The sequence below is a fragment of the Meleagris gallopavo genome, chromosome 10 (assembly GCF_000146605.3).
Source record: "Meleagris gallopavo isolate NT-WF06-2002-E0010 breed Aviagen turkey brand Nicholas breeding stock chromosome 10, Turkey_5.1, whole genome shotgun sequence".
Classification (NCBI taxonomy): Eukaryota; Metazoa; Chordata; class Aves; order Galliformes; family Phasianidae; genus Meleagris; species Meleagris gallopavo.
Genome location: NC_015020.2, coordinates 25,690,960 through 25,708,878, shown reverse-complemented (window position 1 = coordinate 25,708,878; position 17,919 = coordinate 25,690,960). Strand labels below are relative to the sequence as shown.

Genomic DNA, 17,919 nt, shown 5'->3' with positions numbered 1-17,919 from the left:
AAGAAAATTAGCGAGGAGCAAAGTTTTTTCCGCTCTCTTTTAAACGGGTATCAAACGCGAAGCTGCTCCGCGGGAGGGGGGGCTGCTGTGCTCCCCTCTTCCTCCGGACCCGTCGCACCTGTGGGTCCCACCGGGACTCAACCCCGTCCCCTCCAATTAACTCTTTGCAATTAACCCACCCAGCCCCAGCCTCAACCCCTCGAGGCTGCGTGCACCCCTCCCAGCGACCCCCCGGACAACTTGAATGGGGCTGTGGTGAGAGCTTCGTGTTGCTGGGGGGGGGAAGGGGTATGAGGAGGGGTTAAGGCTGAAATTAAACCGTGTGAGTTGGATTTGTTCTCCTAAACAAATGGAGTGATTACCTTCTTTCCAAACGCATCAGTCATACTACATTAAGTAGCAGAGAGCTAATTATCCCAATTAGGAGGCTGATTTATAATTAATGGCTTGGACCAAGTGATAATTGGATGTTAATGGATAACAGTTTTGTTTGCAGTCGCCTCCCGCTTCCCCCAAATGCAGAGCTGGAGGGGCTTTTCTCTCCTCAGACCTCTGCCCGGCAGCACAAAGCAAATGACGGGGGAAATCTGCTCCCGGCAGAGGCCATCCTCCGGGTGTCGTTGAGCAGTGTCTGTAGGATGACCACTAGCATCCCTTTCCCCACCTTTCCGAGCCATTCCTCCTCTTTTCATCCCCTTTCTGAGCCCTGGGCAACTCACTCAGACTGGGTTGTCCCATGTCCCCGTGTGGGACAGCCCTTTGGCTTTTGCATGGTGTTTCTAAGCTCAGTTTTTCCATTTGGGTACTTAACAGAGAGCAGAAAATTCCTGAAGGACTGCGAGCGGCTTCAACACCGCTACCCCACAACTGACGAGAGGTTGCATTAAATTTCACCGATGTATTCAATGCAAACACGTATCCAAAGTTGTTGAATGGAAGCAGGTAGAGAGGCTTTCCAGCTTTTCCTGATAACTTAAAGATAACTCAATAGGCAATTGGGATGTTCCCTGTGTTGCTGCTGCTTCCACCTGCACCACAGGAGCAGAGCAGCTCCTGCAGGTCAGGGAGAAGCAATGTAGTCATGAGTTGAGTGAATACAGAGGGTTTTGATCCTTGTGCCGTGAATTTCTCCTTTAAAAAGAGGGAGTTCTGCTGAGAAAGAGAGCTTCGTAAAGAAAGGAAGTGAGAAGGAGCAGGGCATCACTCCTCCGTGTCATCTCCATTGCCTGCTCTGCCAAAGCAGAGATGCTGCAGGAAGGGTGTGGGACGCAGCTCTCCGGGATGTGGTTATTGCTGTGATAGGGAAATGCTTCAGCTTGAAGCAGTGTGTTCTAAGCCTGCAGGTACATTTGGACAGAGGATTCTCAGAGGCATCTCAAACCCAGCTCATTGATGGATGTCAGCTGAGATTCAGCGCTGAGTTCCAACGCCCGCGTCAGAACAGAAACACTTACAGCTTCATCTGACAAAAGAATTAAGTGCAAAACATTAAGAACACGGAAAGCTCGAATTTTCTAATTCTACAAAGCTACTGATAATTACCTTACTTTGGGATAACACATTGAAACACGCTTGTTGCAGCACGTGGAAAATTCTGAAATGCAGCAATATATGTATCACTATTAATTCAGAGTGCAACAGGATTGCTCAAAATCCATAGCCTTTTGCCTCCAACCTCTGCCAGCCCAAAAGCTGCTGGGATTGATTATTTCTTATTTCTGTTGACTCCGCTGGGTTTGGGATCGGGCCCTTCTTTTATGAGTTCCAAAGCACAGCTACGGCCCGTGGGAAGGGAAAGGTCCCCAAAGAAGGGAGGGAGTGGGAATGGGGCTGAGCAGCACTTGCAGCCAGGGCTGTGGGTGGGCCACGGCACAGACGTGGTTTCCTCCTGGTAGCTGCTGCACGGCTCCTTAGGGAGAGATCGCAGCCAGAGCAAACACTGCTTGGGGGAACGCTGCTTTAATCCGCCCCGATGACAACTTGCAAAGTGTTTTATGGGAAGAGGGTGCTTGGGCGTTCAGCTGCTCTGCCTGTCCTATGGGCTCAGATCACCTGCTGGTGGTCAAAGCGCATCGCTTACCTTGGCAGCTGTGCTCAGCTCCATGTGTGCAGCCAAGAGCTTACGGGAAGGGATGAGTCACATCGGTGCTTTTAGGGGGACACATGTCCCTCCAGCCCATGCAAAGTCCTGCCGTAGAAGTAGAGGTTTTTTTTAGTGGAAGGAGGAATATTAGTGTTGTTATCCTTGTAGAGGATGAAAAACTCAAAACATTTGCCTTACTCTTCTAAGGTATTAAAAATGCCCCAGAATTGTGTGACTCGCTGGCGGTGTCTTTCAGGATTATTATTATTATTATCACAGAATCATTGAGGTTGGAAAAGACCACTAAGATCATCTAGTCCAACCGCCAAACCATCACCACCACTATCACCAAACTACATCCCTCATCATTTGACTTGTCTGTCATTTTGCCTTATAGCCAACCTTGCAGCTGGAAAAGCATCTAGAAAAGTCATTTTTGTGCCAAATGGGGCAAACTACAATGAAGCACGAACTTGCTGCATGTCACAAAGGTGCAGTGGCCATCTGCTCTCAGTTTAACACCCAGAACCTAGGGGTCAGTGGATGAGCAGCGACGGTAGGTGCTTGTCCCTGTTCTCTGCCTGGAGGGAGAGCAGAGGGGACACAGTGTGTGTCCCTCACCCCATGATAGGTAGGAACCTCCAGGACATCTTATCCCCTGGTGCTGCCAGGAGTCTTGAAGGCACTTTGGGATCTCTGGGTCTCCCTTGTTGTCAGGTTTGGAAAATCAACATTGCCAACTTTAAGGCAGACAAAATGGTGCCTCTTGAGCAAAACCATTTTCACGACAGTGAGAGGAAGAGCTGAGCCAGACAACCCACATACAAATACAACGGAGCCAGAAACATGCTTGTTTTGGAAGGGGCAAGGGGGAAAGGACTTTTTTTTCCCTCATACAAACAGCCAAGTCAAACACCTCAAGCTGTTGGTGAATTCAGCATCCTCAGGGTTACCCCACAGCTGGGCTCAGGGTAGGTTGGAGGCAAAGATGGGCTGAGAGGTGCGAGTGGTGCGGTCTGTTGGAGCCCAGCTCTGTGCAATGCTGTCATCCACGGGCACAGCACAGGGCTGTGTGTGCTCCCATCCTCAGCGCCAGGTGGGCTGCAGAGTTCATTTCTCACCGCAGCGCTCGTCAGAAGAAATCTGCCTAAAAATGTTATTTTAATTAATTAATTAATTAATTAATTTGTTTATTTTTTCTGTTGATTGAGCTGGAAGCGGAATGAAATCCTGAAAGTAGAGGTGTTCGTATTGTGAGCTTATTTACTCAGGAAAATGTTTTTGCTTCAACACGAATTACAGAATCTCTTATTGAATCTCTCCAAGGGAGGTGATCTGCAAGCACTGTGAGCACCACGGTGATGCTTAGCAATCCCAATCTTGTCTCTGTGCTGCACATCACTGGGGTACAAGCCTTAAAAGCCGTGCCTGGCTCAAAAATAGGGATAGTGAAGTTGTTTCTTTTTTATCTCATTTTGTTATATTTTATTTTTGATCGGGAGAGGCTGCCTTTCAAAGCATGCTTTCGCAAAGCACGGACCCTGCAAATTCCTTAGCCAGGATCTGTCTAATCAATCACTTGGTGCTGATATCCGGAGAGGGGGGAAAGTGATTTCCCAAAAGCCTTAAATAAAAATCACAGTGACCAATGAGCGTTCCTGCTGCAGCCGGGCTCAGCTCTCGGCCGCTCACATCCCCATGTCCTGTGAGCCCTAAAACTTCCCCATCCCAGCAGGATGCTCTCAGGCTTGGCTTTGAAAACCTACAAACCTAGTAAGTCCAGTTTTGCTTTTGTTAGTCTGTGACTTGTCCAGACAGACCAGATGTAACTAAGATCTCACTCTGCGCTTAGAATTAACGGTGTTTCAATCCAAGAATTTGAACAGATGTAAAAATATCACCAGTGCTTTAGAAATGGGGAATGTTGATTTTTTTTCTATTTTTTGAGAGCTGTTCTCACTTCCTTGATTTCAGCCCCTTGGAAGGGTGGTTTTATGGTGCATGTTGGTCTCGGACTTGATGTTTGAATGGGAAAAAATGATGTGTTGCAGTACTGGAAATTATTTATATTTCATCCCCTACAAAGGTGAGATTACTGAATGTCTGAGGGAACAACCTCATGTGAGGCACAAAACTGATTTATGGCGCACTGGTTATTATCTTACATGATTTTGGACCTTTATACAAAGATTTAGGGATATAAAAAAAAACAAGATTGAAGAAAACCTCTTGCAAGGACCATTTGTTCAGAACCTCGTAGGCATGTAACTCATTTAGCACCAAGTACATATAAAACATCTGTCCGCCTATGGATGGAGCCTCTTTCCCTCTGCTGTCAGATACGCAGGGGCAGAGATTTGTTATCCATCTTGCTGATTTGAAGTGTTTCTGAGTAAGGACTCAGAGCGTGAAATCATAAAGCAGAGCAGCCCTCGGAGGGGGAGGGAATATTTTGTCATGACTTCGGTTTTGATGAGGCTTATTGCCAGCAGGAATAATGGGGACACTGTCAGCACAAACTGTTTTCTGTTCTCCCCTGTTAATAGTGACCAGATTCCCGTGCTTGGCAAAGCGAATGCAAGCAGGAATTCGCATCGACTGAGCAGATTTGCCGGGCTGCGAGTCTGCAACTTTGCTTTTACATGGCAAGGTTGCTCCTGTACTGCTGTCACCTGCAGGACCCCAAATGCCAACAACAAGGCATAGGCCCCCTATAAGCACCAGGTTGTTTTTCCATATCTTTACTTTTTTTTTCTTGTTTTATTTTCCCCAGTGTTTTTCCCATTCCCAAGCAGCATCTTGCTTCCTGGCACAGATCTGATGCAGTGCAGAACTCTTCCAAACCTCACACACATCTCTGGCTCTTCTCTTTTCATCATAAATGAGCAATGGTGTTGAAACCCACTTCCACCAATGAGCTGTCAAAATCCAGATGTCACTCGTATAGCACAGTTTATTACTTTCTATATAAAGAAGCCGTCACACACTCCAGTGTTCCCCAATTTTTGGAAAGATGTAATGAAATGAGAACACCCCACAGTGTCCACCAGCTAAATGATAGCTCCAGAATCCTATTCCTGACCCCTCCAAGAAAAGTTTTGTCTTCCTTATCATAGAGTCATAGAATTATAGAGTTGGAAGGAACCCTTTAAGGCCACCCTTCCAACTCCCCTGCAATGAACAGGGACACCTACAGCTCCATCAGGTGCTCAGAGCCCCATCCAGCCTGACCTTGGGTGTCTCCAGGGATGGGGCATCCACCCCAATCTGTGCCTCATAGGTTTTATTGCCCCATTCTTCATTAAGGCATCTGAGGATCCCATGTATGTCTGTCAGTTTAGAAACCTAGAATGGCTTAGATTAGAAGGAACCCCAGAGATCATCCAGTTCCAACTCACCTGCTGTGGGGAGGTTTGAAGTTTTGTCTCAGTACTTTCTTGAGCTTGGGATGGCTCAGTATTGGGAGGAGCCAATTGCAGAGAAAAGTGAAATTGGCCCAAAGCCCTGGCAAAGCATCTTACTCCCAACCTCAAATCTCTCCCACTCAATGTCATTTCCTTGAGAAGGGCAAATATCTCACCCCTGGCATTTTCCACTCTTGACCAGGAAAACTGGCCAGAATGAACTACAGAAGAAAATCCTTCCCTGTAGACCCAGTTATGTTCATGTAGAGGAAGAAAGGAGAAAGAGGTATTTATTCCAGGATAACACACAGAAGCAAAAGCTGTACTGGTTCGGCATTACTCTCCTCTTACAGCCAAGCTGCCGTGGATGTCCTCACTCAGCACAGCTCAGCATGGGGACGGCTCTGCGGCATTGACGTGAGCTCTGAGGCCAGCACCGTGACACTTGGGCTGCAGCAATCGATACATTTCTGACCTAACAAGTTTTGTCAGTTGTGTATTTTTGTTGAATGCCTCATGTGCAGCTGGCGTGCAAAGCCAGAGACTGACTGGTGACATATTGATGGGGGAACAAGAGAGTGAGTGAGGAGAGCAGCAAGCAGAAAATGTCCCTCAACCCAAATTCTTGAGTGAAATTAGTACAGCTCTAGGTCTTATTTATTATTATTATTATTATTATTATTATTATTATTCCCTTTAGAGGGGAAAGATACAGATGTTTTGTCACAAGGCACTTCACAGAATACTTCAATACCAAATTTTAAAAATTTCTTTTCAGACTGTTTCAACTCAATGCATACAGAAACACAAGCCAACAGGAATAGGAGTTTTTACCCGGAAAGGAAGCGGGTGGTTTTCTCCTCTTTGTATCTTGTTTCGGGACAGAATGATTTGCCTCTCTGTTCAACCTTATGAATGGTTAAATAGGGGATTTGCAAGAATTTTATACAAATTGAGAAGCCAAAGTCAGATGACACCACTGTGTTTGACAATACTGATGTTCAGAGCCAAATTTCCCCTATATGCTACATTAATTCCAAAAATCACACCACTCGTGTTATGACTTCACGGGAATTTGAGGCTTATGGGGCTAACGTTGGGAAGGAAATAGTGGGAGTGCTCAAGGATAGCAGAGTTCCCATCCCCAGTCATAAATTTGCACACTGCTTTGCATCAAATTAAGCAGCAATAACAGAGGAGTTTTTTGGGACTGGGCTGATGATGTTGGGCTTAAAAGGAGAGAAGCAGGGAGCTTCTCCTACAACATCAGGCAAAATGCAACATGCAGGTGACTGCTCTCAGCCTCCTCCCGGGCCTTCCAACCACCCAGACACATAAAAGATGCATTTGCAGATTCTGGAAATTAAAACCATCTATACAGCCAGTGGGGAGGGATCAGCTTATTTGGTTGCTTAATGAAATATAAAGATTATTTTAACCAGTGTAAGCACTATTCGACAGCTTGTGAAACACAGCGGTGGCTTGATGAATGGCTTTCTCCATTAAAAAAAATGCTGCATGATGTCTTTTAAATATTTAATTTATTGAGGTTGGAGCGCGCTCGGAGCTGATGGTTAAATGGGAGCTGTTTTCTATCTCAGTTAACATTGCCTATGAGTTCAAATTGTATATCACACAGTAAGTGTATGATATAGATCCATAGAATCGTTAAGGCCGGAAAAAACATCTAAGATTATCTAGTTCAATTGTCCACATACCGCCAGTGCTGCCCACTAAATCATGTTCCTTAGAACCGCATCTACATGTTCCTTGAACACCTCCAGGCACGGTGACTCAACCACCTCCCTGGGCAGCCTGTGGTAGTGCATCACCACTCTTTCCTAAAGCGTTTCCTAATATCCAACCTGAACATCCCCTGGCGCGACCTGAGGCCTTTCTTGTCCTATCGTTCCTACCTGGGAGAAGAGGCTAACCCCCATCTCACCACAATCTCCTTTCCAGCAGTCTTTATGGCTCACATAACCTGCAACCTCCCTGGAGCAACAGTTCCAGTGGAAGCTGGAAGGCACACCACTGCAGTGCCATGATATGGGAAAATTCCCCTTCTGTTCTTTCTTCCCTGAATGTACAGTGGGATTAAGAATTAAAAAGGCTTTTCTGCGAGCTGGAGAGCCAAAGCCTCTCAGCTTCTCATGTATCTCCTGGCCAGATTGAGCCCCAATGTGGATTCTGTAGAGGATGTGCCACAAGCTCCAGTCTGACCTTTCTCCTCTCAGATGATAGGACCTGTCTTCTGGTGGCCACAGGAAGGCTCTCAACTTAGAGAACAACCAAACAGTTCTGGCATGGCTTAAGTCTTCCCTGAGCTCAGTTAGCATAGGGCTGTTGCATCCTTGTGTTTAGGTCAGCGTTTGTACCAAATATAGAATCATAGAGACATTAAGATTGGAAAAGACCTCCAAGATCATCCAGTCCTACCATCAAAAAACATCCATTGTCGCAATGACTCAGCTCGGAGCAGCTTTGGTTTTCTCTCCCATTGGAATGAATAAAACCTTGATAAGGTGAACCAATTGTTTTGTTTTGGGGATGTTTTATTTATTTTTTTTAAATGAGCTTGGGTTAAGCTTTTGAGCGAAATATTTTGAAAACGAATTCAGAATTGCCTGGATTTGTTAATAGAGGACAGATTTGATTTTTTCCCCCACTTTCCTCAAAATATGTATCAGGATCCCTTAGATGCATTATTCAAAAATCATCTATTGATAATAAAATCATCTGCCAGTACATTCAATAGGTTAAAGTCCTCAGTGCTGAAAAAGAGCAGCACATGATTTTCCATCCTAACAGGATTGCTATTTACTGCATCATGCTCCTCCTAAAATGGCAGGAGTCAAGCTAGCTGTCACCAGTGATCCAATGATCAATGATCAGAACTGTTTTCTAAGAGGTTGCCTACACATCCTGCCTGCTTTCCTTCATCTCAGGGAGACGAGGTTTTTTCTCTCAATGCCCATTCATGACACTGACTTTTCAGATGATGACCAGCTGGTATAAATGGAATTTTTTGAAATTCTCTTTTGTGGCAAATGTTTCGCAACTTCCTTTCTGACAGCTCATGAGCTACAGGAATGACATCCCAGAGGCCCTCTGTCATTCATAATGTGGGTGAATGTAGCATCACTCGGCTTTTGGGATCAATGTTAGCTCAGTTTTATAGATGGCATGTTAGGAAAAACAGCTCGAAGTTTATGCAGAGCCCACCATGGAAAAAAAAGCCATTTGTTTATTTTCAAATAATTTCTTTGTTGTTGAGCTATAAGTCTTCAGTATTTATTGCAAACCTTAACTCCCTCTTTAGCAGTAACATTTTTGGCCCTATTAAGCTACAGGTTTATTTTCCTTTACACCATATGCTTTTTTTCTTTTTCCTCCTATCATTTGGATTTTGTTATGAAGAACCTTAAGGGAAATGGGTGGAAATAAATTACACGTGAGTAGGTTCAGGTAAAAAAACATAGTTTGACATTTTAGCAAAGGGCTTGTGGAACAGCCCGCTGTACACAGTGATAGGAAGAAACACTCAGCTGATTCTGTGATGGAGCTGTGTCGGTTCATTAAAAGCAATGATAATATGATTTCTTTTATTATGGTATGTGTGTAACAACGCTTAAAAATCCCTTCTGCATATCGTGTGAAGGATACAGACAGATATTGATCTCTAAGTTCGGCAGCCAGATTGGTGTCAATTGTGTTCTAGGAGCACCTGTCCCCAAACCTGCAGGCATTGCAAGGTTGGGAATGAGTTTGGGATCAGCGCTTCCAAAGATCTGGCTGCTGTTTTACAGGTTGATGTCGCCATGCAGCACTATGGGGTGAACGGATACTCCCTGCATGCCATGAACTCACTGAGCGCCATGTACAACCTGCACCAGCAGGCAGCCCAGCAAGCACAGCACGCGCCCGACTATCGGCCCTCGGTGCACGCCCTCACCCTGGCAGAGAGACTGGCTGGTAAGAACAACCCACGGCTTTTGCCTTTCCTTGGGAAAAGCCCTTGATTCTTGCACTTTGCAGAGCTCTTTCTCAGGAGGGAATACAAACCCTTGGCTTGATCTGTTTTCATATTTGACAGTGAGTCCCATTTAAAAGGGAGGGCAACGTCCACATAATATTTTATGTTTTGGTAGAGGGAAACTGTTCAAAAATATTTGATAGAGACCTGAATATTTTCTTGTACTATGATAAGGCAAACCCATCCACTCTGGTTTTCAGCCTACCATAGGCACCCAAATCAGGCTGAGATCATCAAAGTCTTCTGCAGTTCAAATGGCCAACAGCAGCCAAATTAGCACTTTGCTCACGACTTGGATGTGGTATGGCAGACCAGATCTGACAACAGGAGAGATGCAGAAGCATTGCAGTAGTATGCTGAAGCTAAAGTTGTCACTTTGCTGTGCAACTCTAGAGTCCTTTCCAGAATAGACCATCTTCCCTGACCATGTAAAAATTGATCATCTGCTTTAAGTAAGCTTTGTAGCTGTCTGATATATTGACAGAAAAAAAAAGGTGAATTTTCAGGACAGTCTGCTCAAGTGAGTATGCCATGTAGGTAAGGTGATGAAGGTCTTGATCTCTATCAGTGAACCACTCAAGTCTTCTCAGCAGTAAATTTCCCTTATCCATCTGCTGAAGGAAATGCTAGTAGTGGCCGCCTTAAAATGATTCCTTGAGCCACTCACTGCAGCCTATGGGATCTCTGGGAGGCCATAGGGCAGAACTGGGAGTCAAAAAAAGGGATTCAAAGTGGAGAGAAGGAAACTGATCCTGTCTCTATTGATCACCAGCTGCAAAGTGGAGGACAAATGAGCACTTTGCTTGTCCTGGTCACCTTTCTCTCCTGCCCTAACCATTTCAGCATGTAGATGATAAGAAGGGAGTGGATGATCCCAAACCTACAATGTGCCTCCCAGACCTTGGTCTCAAGGTGCTCCTTTCCTAGATGCAAGTATCTCATCAAAGATTTTTGTCATCACCTGTTATCTTTTACACTACAGCATGGAGGACTTAATGTTTTTACCTTAACTAGGGTAAAAGTGGGAGATTAAAAGATGAAATAAAAAGCTCTTCTGGTATTGTTGACTGGGAGATTCAATTGGTCTTCCAACCTCTTATCTTCAAAATTAATATCCCACCTGGAAGCCTTTCTGAATTAAATCCCGCAGCTTCCTTGTCTGCTTATCTTTGGTAGAAGAAACGCATTACATACCTATGAGCTGGTTCCTTTGCAGTTGCTTCACATTCTTTTACTTCTGAATATCTTTCAGTGCAGGGTTATAGATCTCATTTGCCTTCTAGGGACAGTCAGAATAAAGCAGCACAAAAGCAAACGACCTTAAGTCAAAAAACAGAGGTTTCTGATTGTAACTGCAAGGCCTCACCTGCAATTTATATTCTTCTTGCACAAAGCCTGAAAACATAGTTGAAACATTAAAATAATTGCTGGTTAGCTCTCATTGGAGTGGCCAAACTTAATGCATGAGCTGCTGCCTCTGGGGAGCTGGTTGGTCTAACTCTGCTCTAGAAATTCGGGAGTATTGCAGCCTCCAGGTTAGGGTGTTAAACCAGCGTCCTTTGTCCTGCTTTCTTCTTCTTAAAACACAATTCTTAGCTTTGTAAAACATTTAGGAGCAGCTTCAACTTCACGTCATTGCCTCCAAAGTGGCAGCTTTTACCAGTCTTAATTACCCAAGAGCTTGGATACCTTCAACACAAAGGTCTCTTGTACACACACCCAGGGCCGTATTGCATTTGGCCAAAGTCCTTTGCCCCAGTCAAGTCTTTTCCAGGTTGCCAAAACCACACTGCTTTGGCAATAGCCCAGAAAGGCGCTGCAAATGCTGACCTAGAATGAAACAGCTGGAAGCTGGGAAGAGGAATGCTCGAGCAGTGCAGGGCTGATTCGCTATGCTCATTAGCTGACATATTTGGAACCCAGCTGTGTGGTTCTAGGGCTGGCCTTTTTTTACTTCTTTTACTGTTTACATTCATGCCTAGATACTCATGGCAAAAGCATAAACAAACACCAGCGAGAGCCTTCATCTGGCTCCTCACATTGATAATGCTGATTTTTCTCCCTGGTAGGTTGTTTTCTAGTGTGTTTATCCCTCTCTTCTACTGGAAGTCACATTCTTAACTGAATTAAAAATGATACCAGACACCGCTAAAGCTCTTTCTGCATTTTCCTCTTTGAGAGCAAACCTCTCGCCAGACTATTTCATTCCAGCACTGCAGCACATGTCCCAACTTGAGAAATACAGGGATTTTTTTTTTTTTCATTCTAAAATAACTTATTTTCATTGATTTAAGATCTTTCTACTCCCACCAACTGTTGTGCAATAGTAACTCCTGTGGTAAAATAATAAGCCCTTAAATGTGGGCCTCAGATTTTCCCCAGCCTGAATTTCTTCTCTGCCCTCAATTCTGTGAGCACAGTTTGCAATGTCAAACCCTCTTAGCAGCTCCTCCACCAAGATGGGCTCAGCACATGAACTGTAGGCTTGCAGTCAGCAAGGCTGGGTTGGGTTCCTGGCTGCCTTTTCTACCCCAGATGCTGGCGTGTGTCCATGCTCAGTAAAGCATGTGCTTTCAAGCTAAACACAAAAGCACATGAGCTTAAGTGCTTTCCTGAACTGGAGCCCAGGACGGCTTTCTAGTGTCATGTTTGAAGACTACAGTGAGCAACACACAAGACACTACAGAATAGCGAGCTCAGCCTGGTTTCTGGGAAGGTGCATATCTTCTAGTGCAGCTACAGCCAACAAAATAGGCTTGGGAAAGCTGTGTTTGAACTGTATGGACTCTTCCCACTGATCAGCACACCACAGCATGGCAGCATTGAAGCCTATCAAAGCTCTGCCCACGGCTTCAAGGAGAACATGACACACAATGTTGGATTCCTCTCCCAGTTGCCACAGGGAATCCACACACCTTATTTTCAAATGTATTTCCTAATGAAAGAGCCTTAAGAAGTCTAGGCCACGTTGAGGGCTGTGTACCTTCATGTTCCACCCCAGTGACACTGACTTATTTCAATCAAATTTAGATCAGGAGTCTCAATAGTTCTCACAGCTGTGATAGAAGTAGGTTTCTGCTCCAGAAGAAGCTTTCTAGTCCCAGGTTTTACCTCCTCAGACACCTCAACTAACCCACAAAAAGCACGTGTGGGTTTAATTAGATCTAGAGCCCACAAAAACACCACTGTGTTGGCTCATCTGCTGTTAGCAAGTGCTTCATTCAACTGTCAGCATACAAATTCCAATAATTAAATTGGCCACTTTTCTTGTCTTCCAACGGCTGTACATTTCAAGACATCATTTTGGAGGCACGTTATGGGTCCCAGCACCGCAAACAAAGGCGAAGTCGCACGGCCTTCACTGCCCAACAGCTGGAGGCACTGGAGAAGACCTTCCAGAAGACACACTATCCAGATGTAGTGATGAGAGAGCGGCTGGCTATGTGCACAAATCTGCCTGAAGCCAGAGTCCAGGTACTGCTGTTATGTGGGTTTGTGAGTGGGGATGATTAAATGAATGTACAGGGGTTACAGAATTATAGAATTGTTTGAGCTTGAAGGAACCTTTTAAGGCCATCTGGTCCAACTCCCCTGCAGTGAACAGGGACAGCTACAGCTCCATCAGGTGCTCAGAGCCCGGTCCAGCCTGACCTTGAGTATCTCCATGGATGGGGCATCCATCACCTCTCTGAGCTACTTGTGCCAGTGCCTCACCACCCTAACTGTAAAACACTTTTTCCTTATATCCAATCCAATTCTCTCCTCTTTTAGTTTAAAACAATTTCCCCTTGTCCTGTCACAATGGATCCAGATCTTTCAAGATACTCCCAGTGTAACAAAATATTTCATAGCAAATACAATTATCAATAAGAGAGAGAAAAAACAACCAAATGAAAAAAAGAGCCCCAACTCCTAAACCATTCAACTGAGGTCACAACATATGCTAAAGAAATTCTAAATCCAAGCCGTATTTTTTTAATTTAGGATTGACTGAAGAGCACACTGGTTTTCATCTGTTCTTTAACATTTCTTTGGGGAAAATTTTAGAAACATCAACAGAAGTCTACTTATTTATTTATTTGTAAGGCTTTTCTGGCTTTCTCAGAGGAGCAGAAACCCAAGTAATTCCATCTGCTCTTTTCCACCAGTGTCAATAATTGTAACATCTCAGGCCAAGGTTTTATTTATTTATTTATTTTAAGTACTAACTTGTGCAACTTGCTTCATAACCTGCTGGTAGGATGGTTCTTTCATTGACAAGACAAAATAGCAAGCTTCTCAGCGGAGATAAACAGTGAAAAAAATAATTATTTTATACAAATGCCAAGCTATTTTGACCTTCATGATTTCTGTTTCTTCATCTAAGCAACCAAAAAAAACCCAGTAACAATATTTACAAATATACTTCTTCCAGGTCTGCTGATTCTAGTTAAAGAAACGTGGATTCTCCCTCCCCTTCCCTAGATTCATTTCCAACATACCAGCCTATACCTGTAATGACTTATGATTATAATGACTTATTTGACTGTTTCCTCTGTAGTTTTGATGCTCTCAGAATGACTTTAGCAATCACCATTTAGAGCACTTTTCAATGTAGTGTAATCAAACAAAACTACAAGACATTCTGATCGGACGCAACAACCTGATCAATTTAGACAAAACGAAACAAAACAATGAGGTGATTTAAAAAAGCCATAACGACTGATGTTTTTAGATATATTTATTGTGCTACTCACAGAAGCACTAACAAAAGATTAAGATACAACAAAGTGGAATGAGGTTTGGGCACAGTGGTATTGCAGTATCTCATACGTGGGGGTCTCCTGAAGCTGCCCTACTGAATGATGCTGAAATTTGGCATTATGTGTGATTTTCAACATTTTTCCCATTTACCATTTGTGACATTGAAGGTTTGGTTCAAGAACCGAAGGGCCAAATTCCGGAAGAAGCAGCGTAGCCTGCAGAAGGAGCAGCTGCAGAAGCAGAAGGACTGTGAAGGCAGCCACAGTGAGGGGAAGACAGAACCACCGGTGCTGGAGACCCAGTCCACAATACCTGACTCTGAGAAGACCCAGAGCCTCCCAAGTGAGGTGAGCACGGACCTCAACCTAACCCTGTCGGAGCAGTCAGCCAGTGAGTCAGCACCCGAGGACCAGACTGACAGAGAGGAGGAGTTTAAGAGCACCTTGGATGAGGCTAAAGTGGACAAGAGCCCTGGTGTGGATGGCAAGGCTTTGAACTGCAAGAGAGCAAGCCCAAAAGCAGGTGAGGGGCAGAATCTTGGTGGTAATTGGGATCAGGACCTTGGTGTTTCCAAAGGGGATGCTGGTGGTTGGGTATACACCCCTATTCCCTATGATTTGGGTGCTTGCATATAGGCTGTCCAGACTTGTCTTCTTGTCCCCAGTGCTAAATGTGTCCCATGGAGGGCATGATATCTATTGAAGCAGAATGGCAGAAAGAATGCTCAGATTACAACTTGGGGAGAACAGTGTCCATTAAGAGTGAGAAAGCCACAGCAAAGATGTCGACTCCATTTTTTAGGAAATAAGATGCTTGGACTGGACGTGTGTTTTAGCCTTTCTGTGTTAACACAACTCTTCTCTTTTGCAACCTTGCTGTACAAGAGAAGACCTTGCTGCAGTCTGAACCCTACTAGGTGCAGACCAGCACCTACATCCAGCCTGCCAAAATAATCTCTGTTCCCTCTGTTTCCTGATGCAGAGTCTCCCATCAGCGCGACTGTGACTCCTTCGTCCAGCAGTGGCCTGGCTCAAACTCACTCCTACTCCTCCTCACCCCTGAGCCTCTTCCGCCTGCAGGAGCAGTTCCGCCAGCACATGGCAGCTACCAACAACTTGGTCCATTACTCCTCCTTCGAAATGGGGACACCGTCTGCCATGCCCTACTTGGGCATGAATGTCAACATGGCGCCTCTGAGCTCCCTGCACTGTCAGTCGTACTACCAATCGCTCTCCCATGCTCAGCAGGTCTGGTCCTCACCCATCCTGCAGGCCTCCAGCTCTCTTCCAAGCCTGAACAGTAAAACAACAAGTATTGAGAACCTAAGGCTCCGGGCAAAGCAGCATGCAGCATCCCTTGGGCTTGATACCCTACCCAACTGACTGCCAGATGGGCAACCATTGCCCATAAGAAGATGCACCAGAGGTTGGCACCAGACATGTCACTCCTGGAATCCCTTCCACCCTCATCTCTTCCTGGAGTAAGGTGCTCCCTACCAGGGAAAACTTTGCATTTATTAAGGTCTTACTTGCAACACAATTGCATCAGACATTGCTACTGGCTTGGTCTTCTTTAAATATTAAAGGAGGAAGGGGGAGAAGATGTGTGTTTAGACAGATGAACTGTCCCTTTGGACTGCTGTGAGTTAAGCCTGTAACATTCAGAAAGAGCCCCCTCACCTCAACCCTGCGATAATGTGCCAACTGTGTTATATACACCCTCTTTTGTTGTCGATGCATTCTTTGGGAAAACAAAGAGTCCTGCTTTGTCTTGTACATAGTTTATAATGTTGAAAGCATCCACCACCCGTGTGTTACTGTCAGTGTTACAGAACTGTGGCCTCTTTTGCTTTTATTCCCCTTTCTCTCTCAGTTTTGGTAGCTAGTTCCAAAGTCACAAATCAGCCACGCTCCCAACCTCAGCTCGCAGCTAGTTGCTCTTCTTGGGTTCAGAGTCTTAATGGTGCTTAGAGCAAAGAAAAACCATTATGCAATTCACTGCTCCATTTCGCTCTTCTCTGCTAAAGCTGATATTATAGTGGCCAGGAAATGATGCAACGGCGAATTTCCTGTTTAAGCACTTCCAAAAAGGCAAGCGTTTTTTCCTTTACTGTCTAATAGCACTTGTTCACAGACAGAGGACAAAATACTGGCCAAATGCTGCTGGCTGGGGAGAAAAAATGAAAGCCAAATCCACGTGATTACTTTTGACTTGATTGTTTCCTTTTTGGTCTTCAGTGAAGTGTAAACTCCCCTATTTACAAATTATGGGGTTTTCTTTTTGGAGAGCATTTTGGTCTAGCTTTGACAATAGAGAACAATAAAAATTTTGTATGAACTCCCACTGTGTTCATACACCATGAATTATATGGTTCCTCGACAAAACCACGATTAATGCAAGCTGTTCTTAGAAAAATGCTCCGATCACCAAATTCTACTCAAGCTGTGCAGCTTCAGACCCCGGTTAGCAAGTGAGAATGTAACAAGTGAAAAATGCTGGAGGCCAAGCGAGGTGATAATCGGAGGCTCAATGTCCTCAAGTAACCAAAACTCACCAACTACAAAGTGATTTCAGTCCACAGTTTTGGCCTTATTTCTCTGGAATGACCCTTCATTTTAGTAATCTACCCAGAGTGTTTTTCCTTCTTGAGAAGCAACATCTCTGCCAACCCAAAGGACTTCTTTTTTTTTTTTTTTTCCCCCCAAACCAAATAAATCCTTTGAACTCACCGCACCAAGCAGAAAGGAGGGAGGAAACCCAGATCTAATCTAATATTGCCTAGGACCAGAAATGCAGACTGGCTCTGTGACAGGTGCTAGGTTGGAATCCAAAGGGTGTCAGCCAGATCTGCCACTAACATGAAGCAGAGCTGGGCTAATTCACTGCAGGCCATCATCTGGTCCCTACTTGATTTAAAGAAGAAATGTAGAGGCAACGTGTGCATAGCCTACACACCCTCTTGCTACTGCCTTACTTCATACTAATGCAGAAACCGTGGGTTGAGTTACCTCTTTAAACACGAGGGGGAAAGAGAAGGAGTGTTTTCAACTCCAATAATACATCTTAAAAAAGCATCTAAATCCCTTAAACTGAGACATAAGAATAGCCAAATTTGGTGGGAAATGATGCTCTTAAAATTGTCGCAAGAAAGGGAAGGGCAGCTCATCGACCGCACAAACTTCCAAGGTAAATGGAACATCTTCCCTAAATAGTTCTGCTTCATTTTGGGGCTTTGTTTCCTTCTTCAGCTTTCCTGACTTTGTCCAATCCCTGCAGAATTCTATGCTTTGCCAAAACCAAATGTACTTGTAAGTCATCAATTTTTGGCTGCCACTTTCAAAGGACTCCAATTAAATTAAAACCACCAAAGCACATTTACTGTCTCCAGACAGATCCCTTGAACATCCCAGCTTTCACTTCGGTAGCACTGGGCGCCTGTCAACCAAACCAGGGACATCAGAACAAAGCTTTCATTTTTGTCCTCCCCTTCTCCAAAAAGCCATAAGCCCCCCTTTTTGTCACCGGGGCAGATGCAGCCTTTCCATGGGATCTCCCTGCTCATCTGCCTCCATCTGTTGTAGCCACATCATTTCTTATGTTGAGATTATTCTGAATTGGGATTAAATTGCCTAATATTTAAAAATAACAGGGGG

General features: G+C 44.6%; 1 protein-coding gene across 1 annotated transcript; it reads left to right on the top strand.

Moving 5' to 3' along the window:
• Positions 1–9,299: 9,299 nt before the first annotated feature.
• DMBX1 (diencephalon/mesencephalon homeobox 1) lies at positions 9,300–17,901 on the top strand. Its single transcript, XM_031554959.1, has 4 exons — positions 9,300–9,460; positions 12,802–12,997; positions 14,434–14,788; positions 15,248–17,901. The coding sequence occupies exons 1-4, from the start codon at positions 9,309–9,311 to the stop codon at positions 15,646–15,648; spliced, it is 1,104 nt and encodes a 367-aa protein (XP_031410819.1). The 5' UTR covers positions 9,300–9,308; the 3' UTR covers positions 15,649–17,901.
• The last annotated feature ends 18 nt before the right edge of the window (positions 17,902–17,919 follow it).

Coding starts and splice junctions, on each gene's coding strand:
- DMBX1 (XM_031554959.1), top strand. CDS start 9,309: ATGCAGCACTATGGGGTGAACGGATACTCCCTGCATGCCATGAACTCA. Junction 12,998..14,433: donor TGCCTGAAGCCAGAGTCCAG/GTACTGCTGTTA, acceptor GTGACATTGAAG/GTTTGGTTCAAGAACCGAAG. Junction 14,789..15,247: donor GAGAGCAAGCCCAAAAGCAG/GTGAGGGGCAGA, acceptor TTCCTGATGCAG/AGTCTCCCATCAGCGCGACT.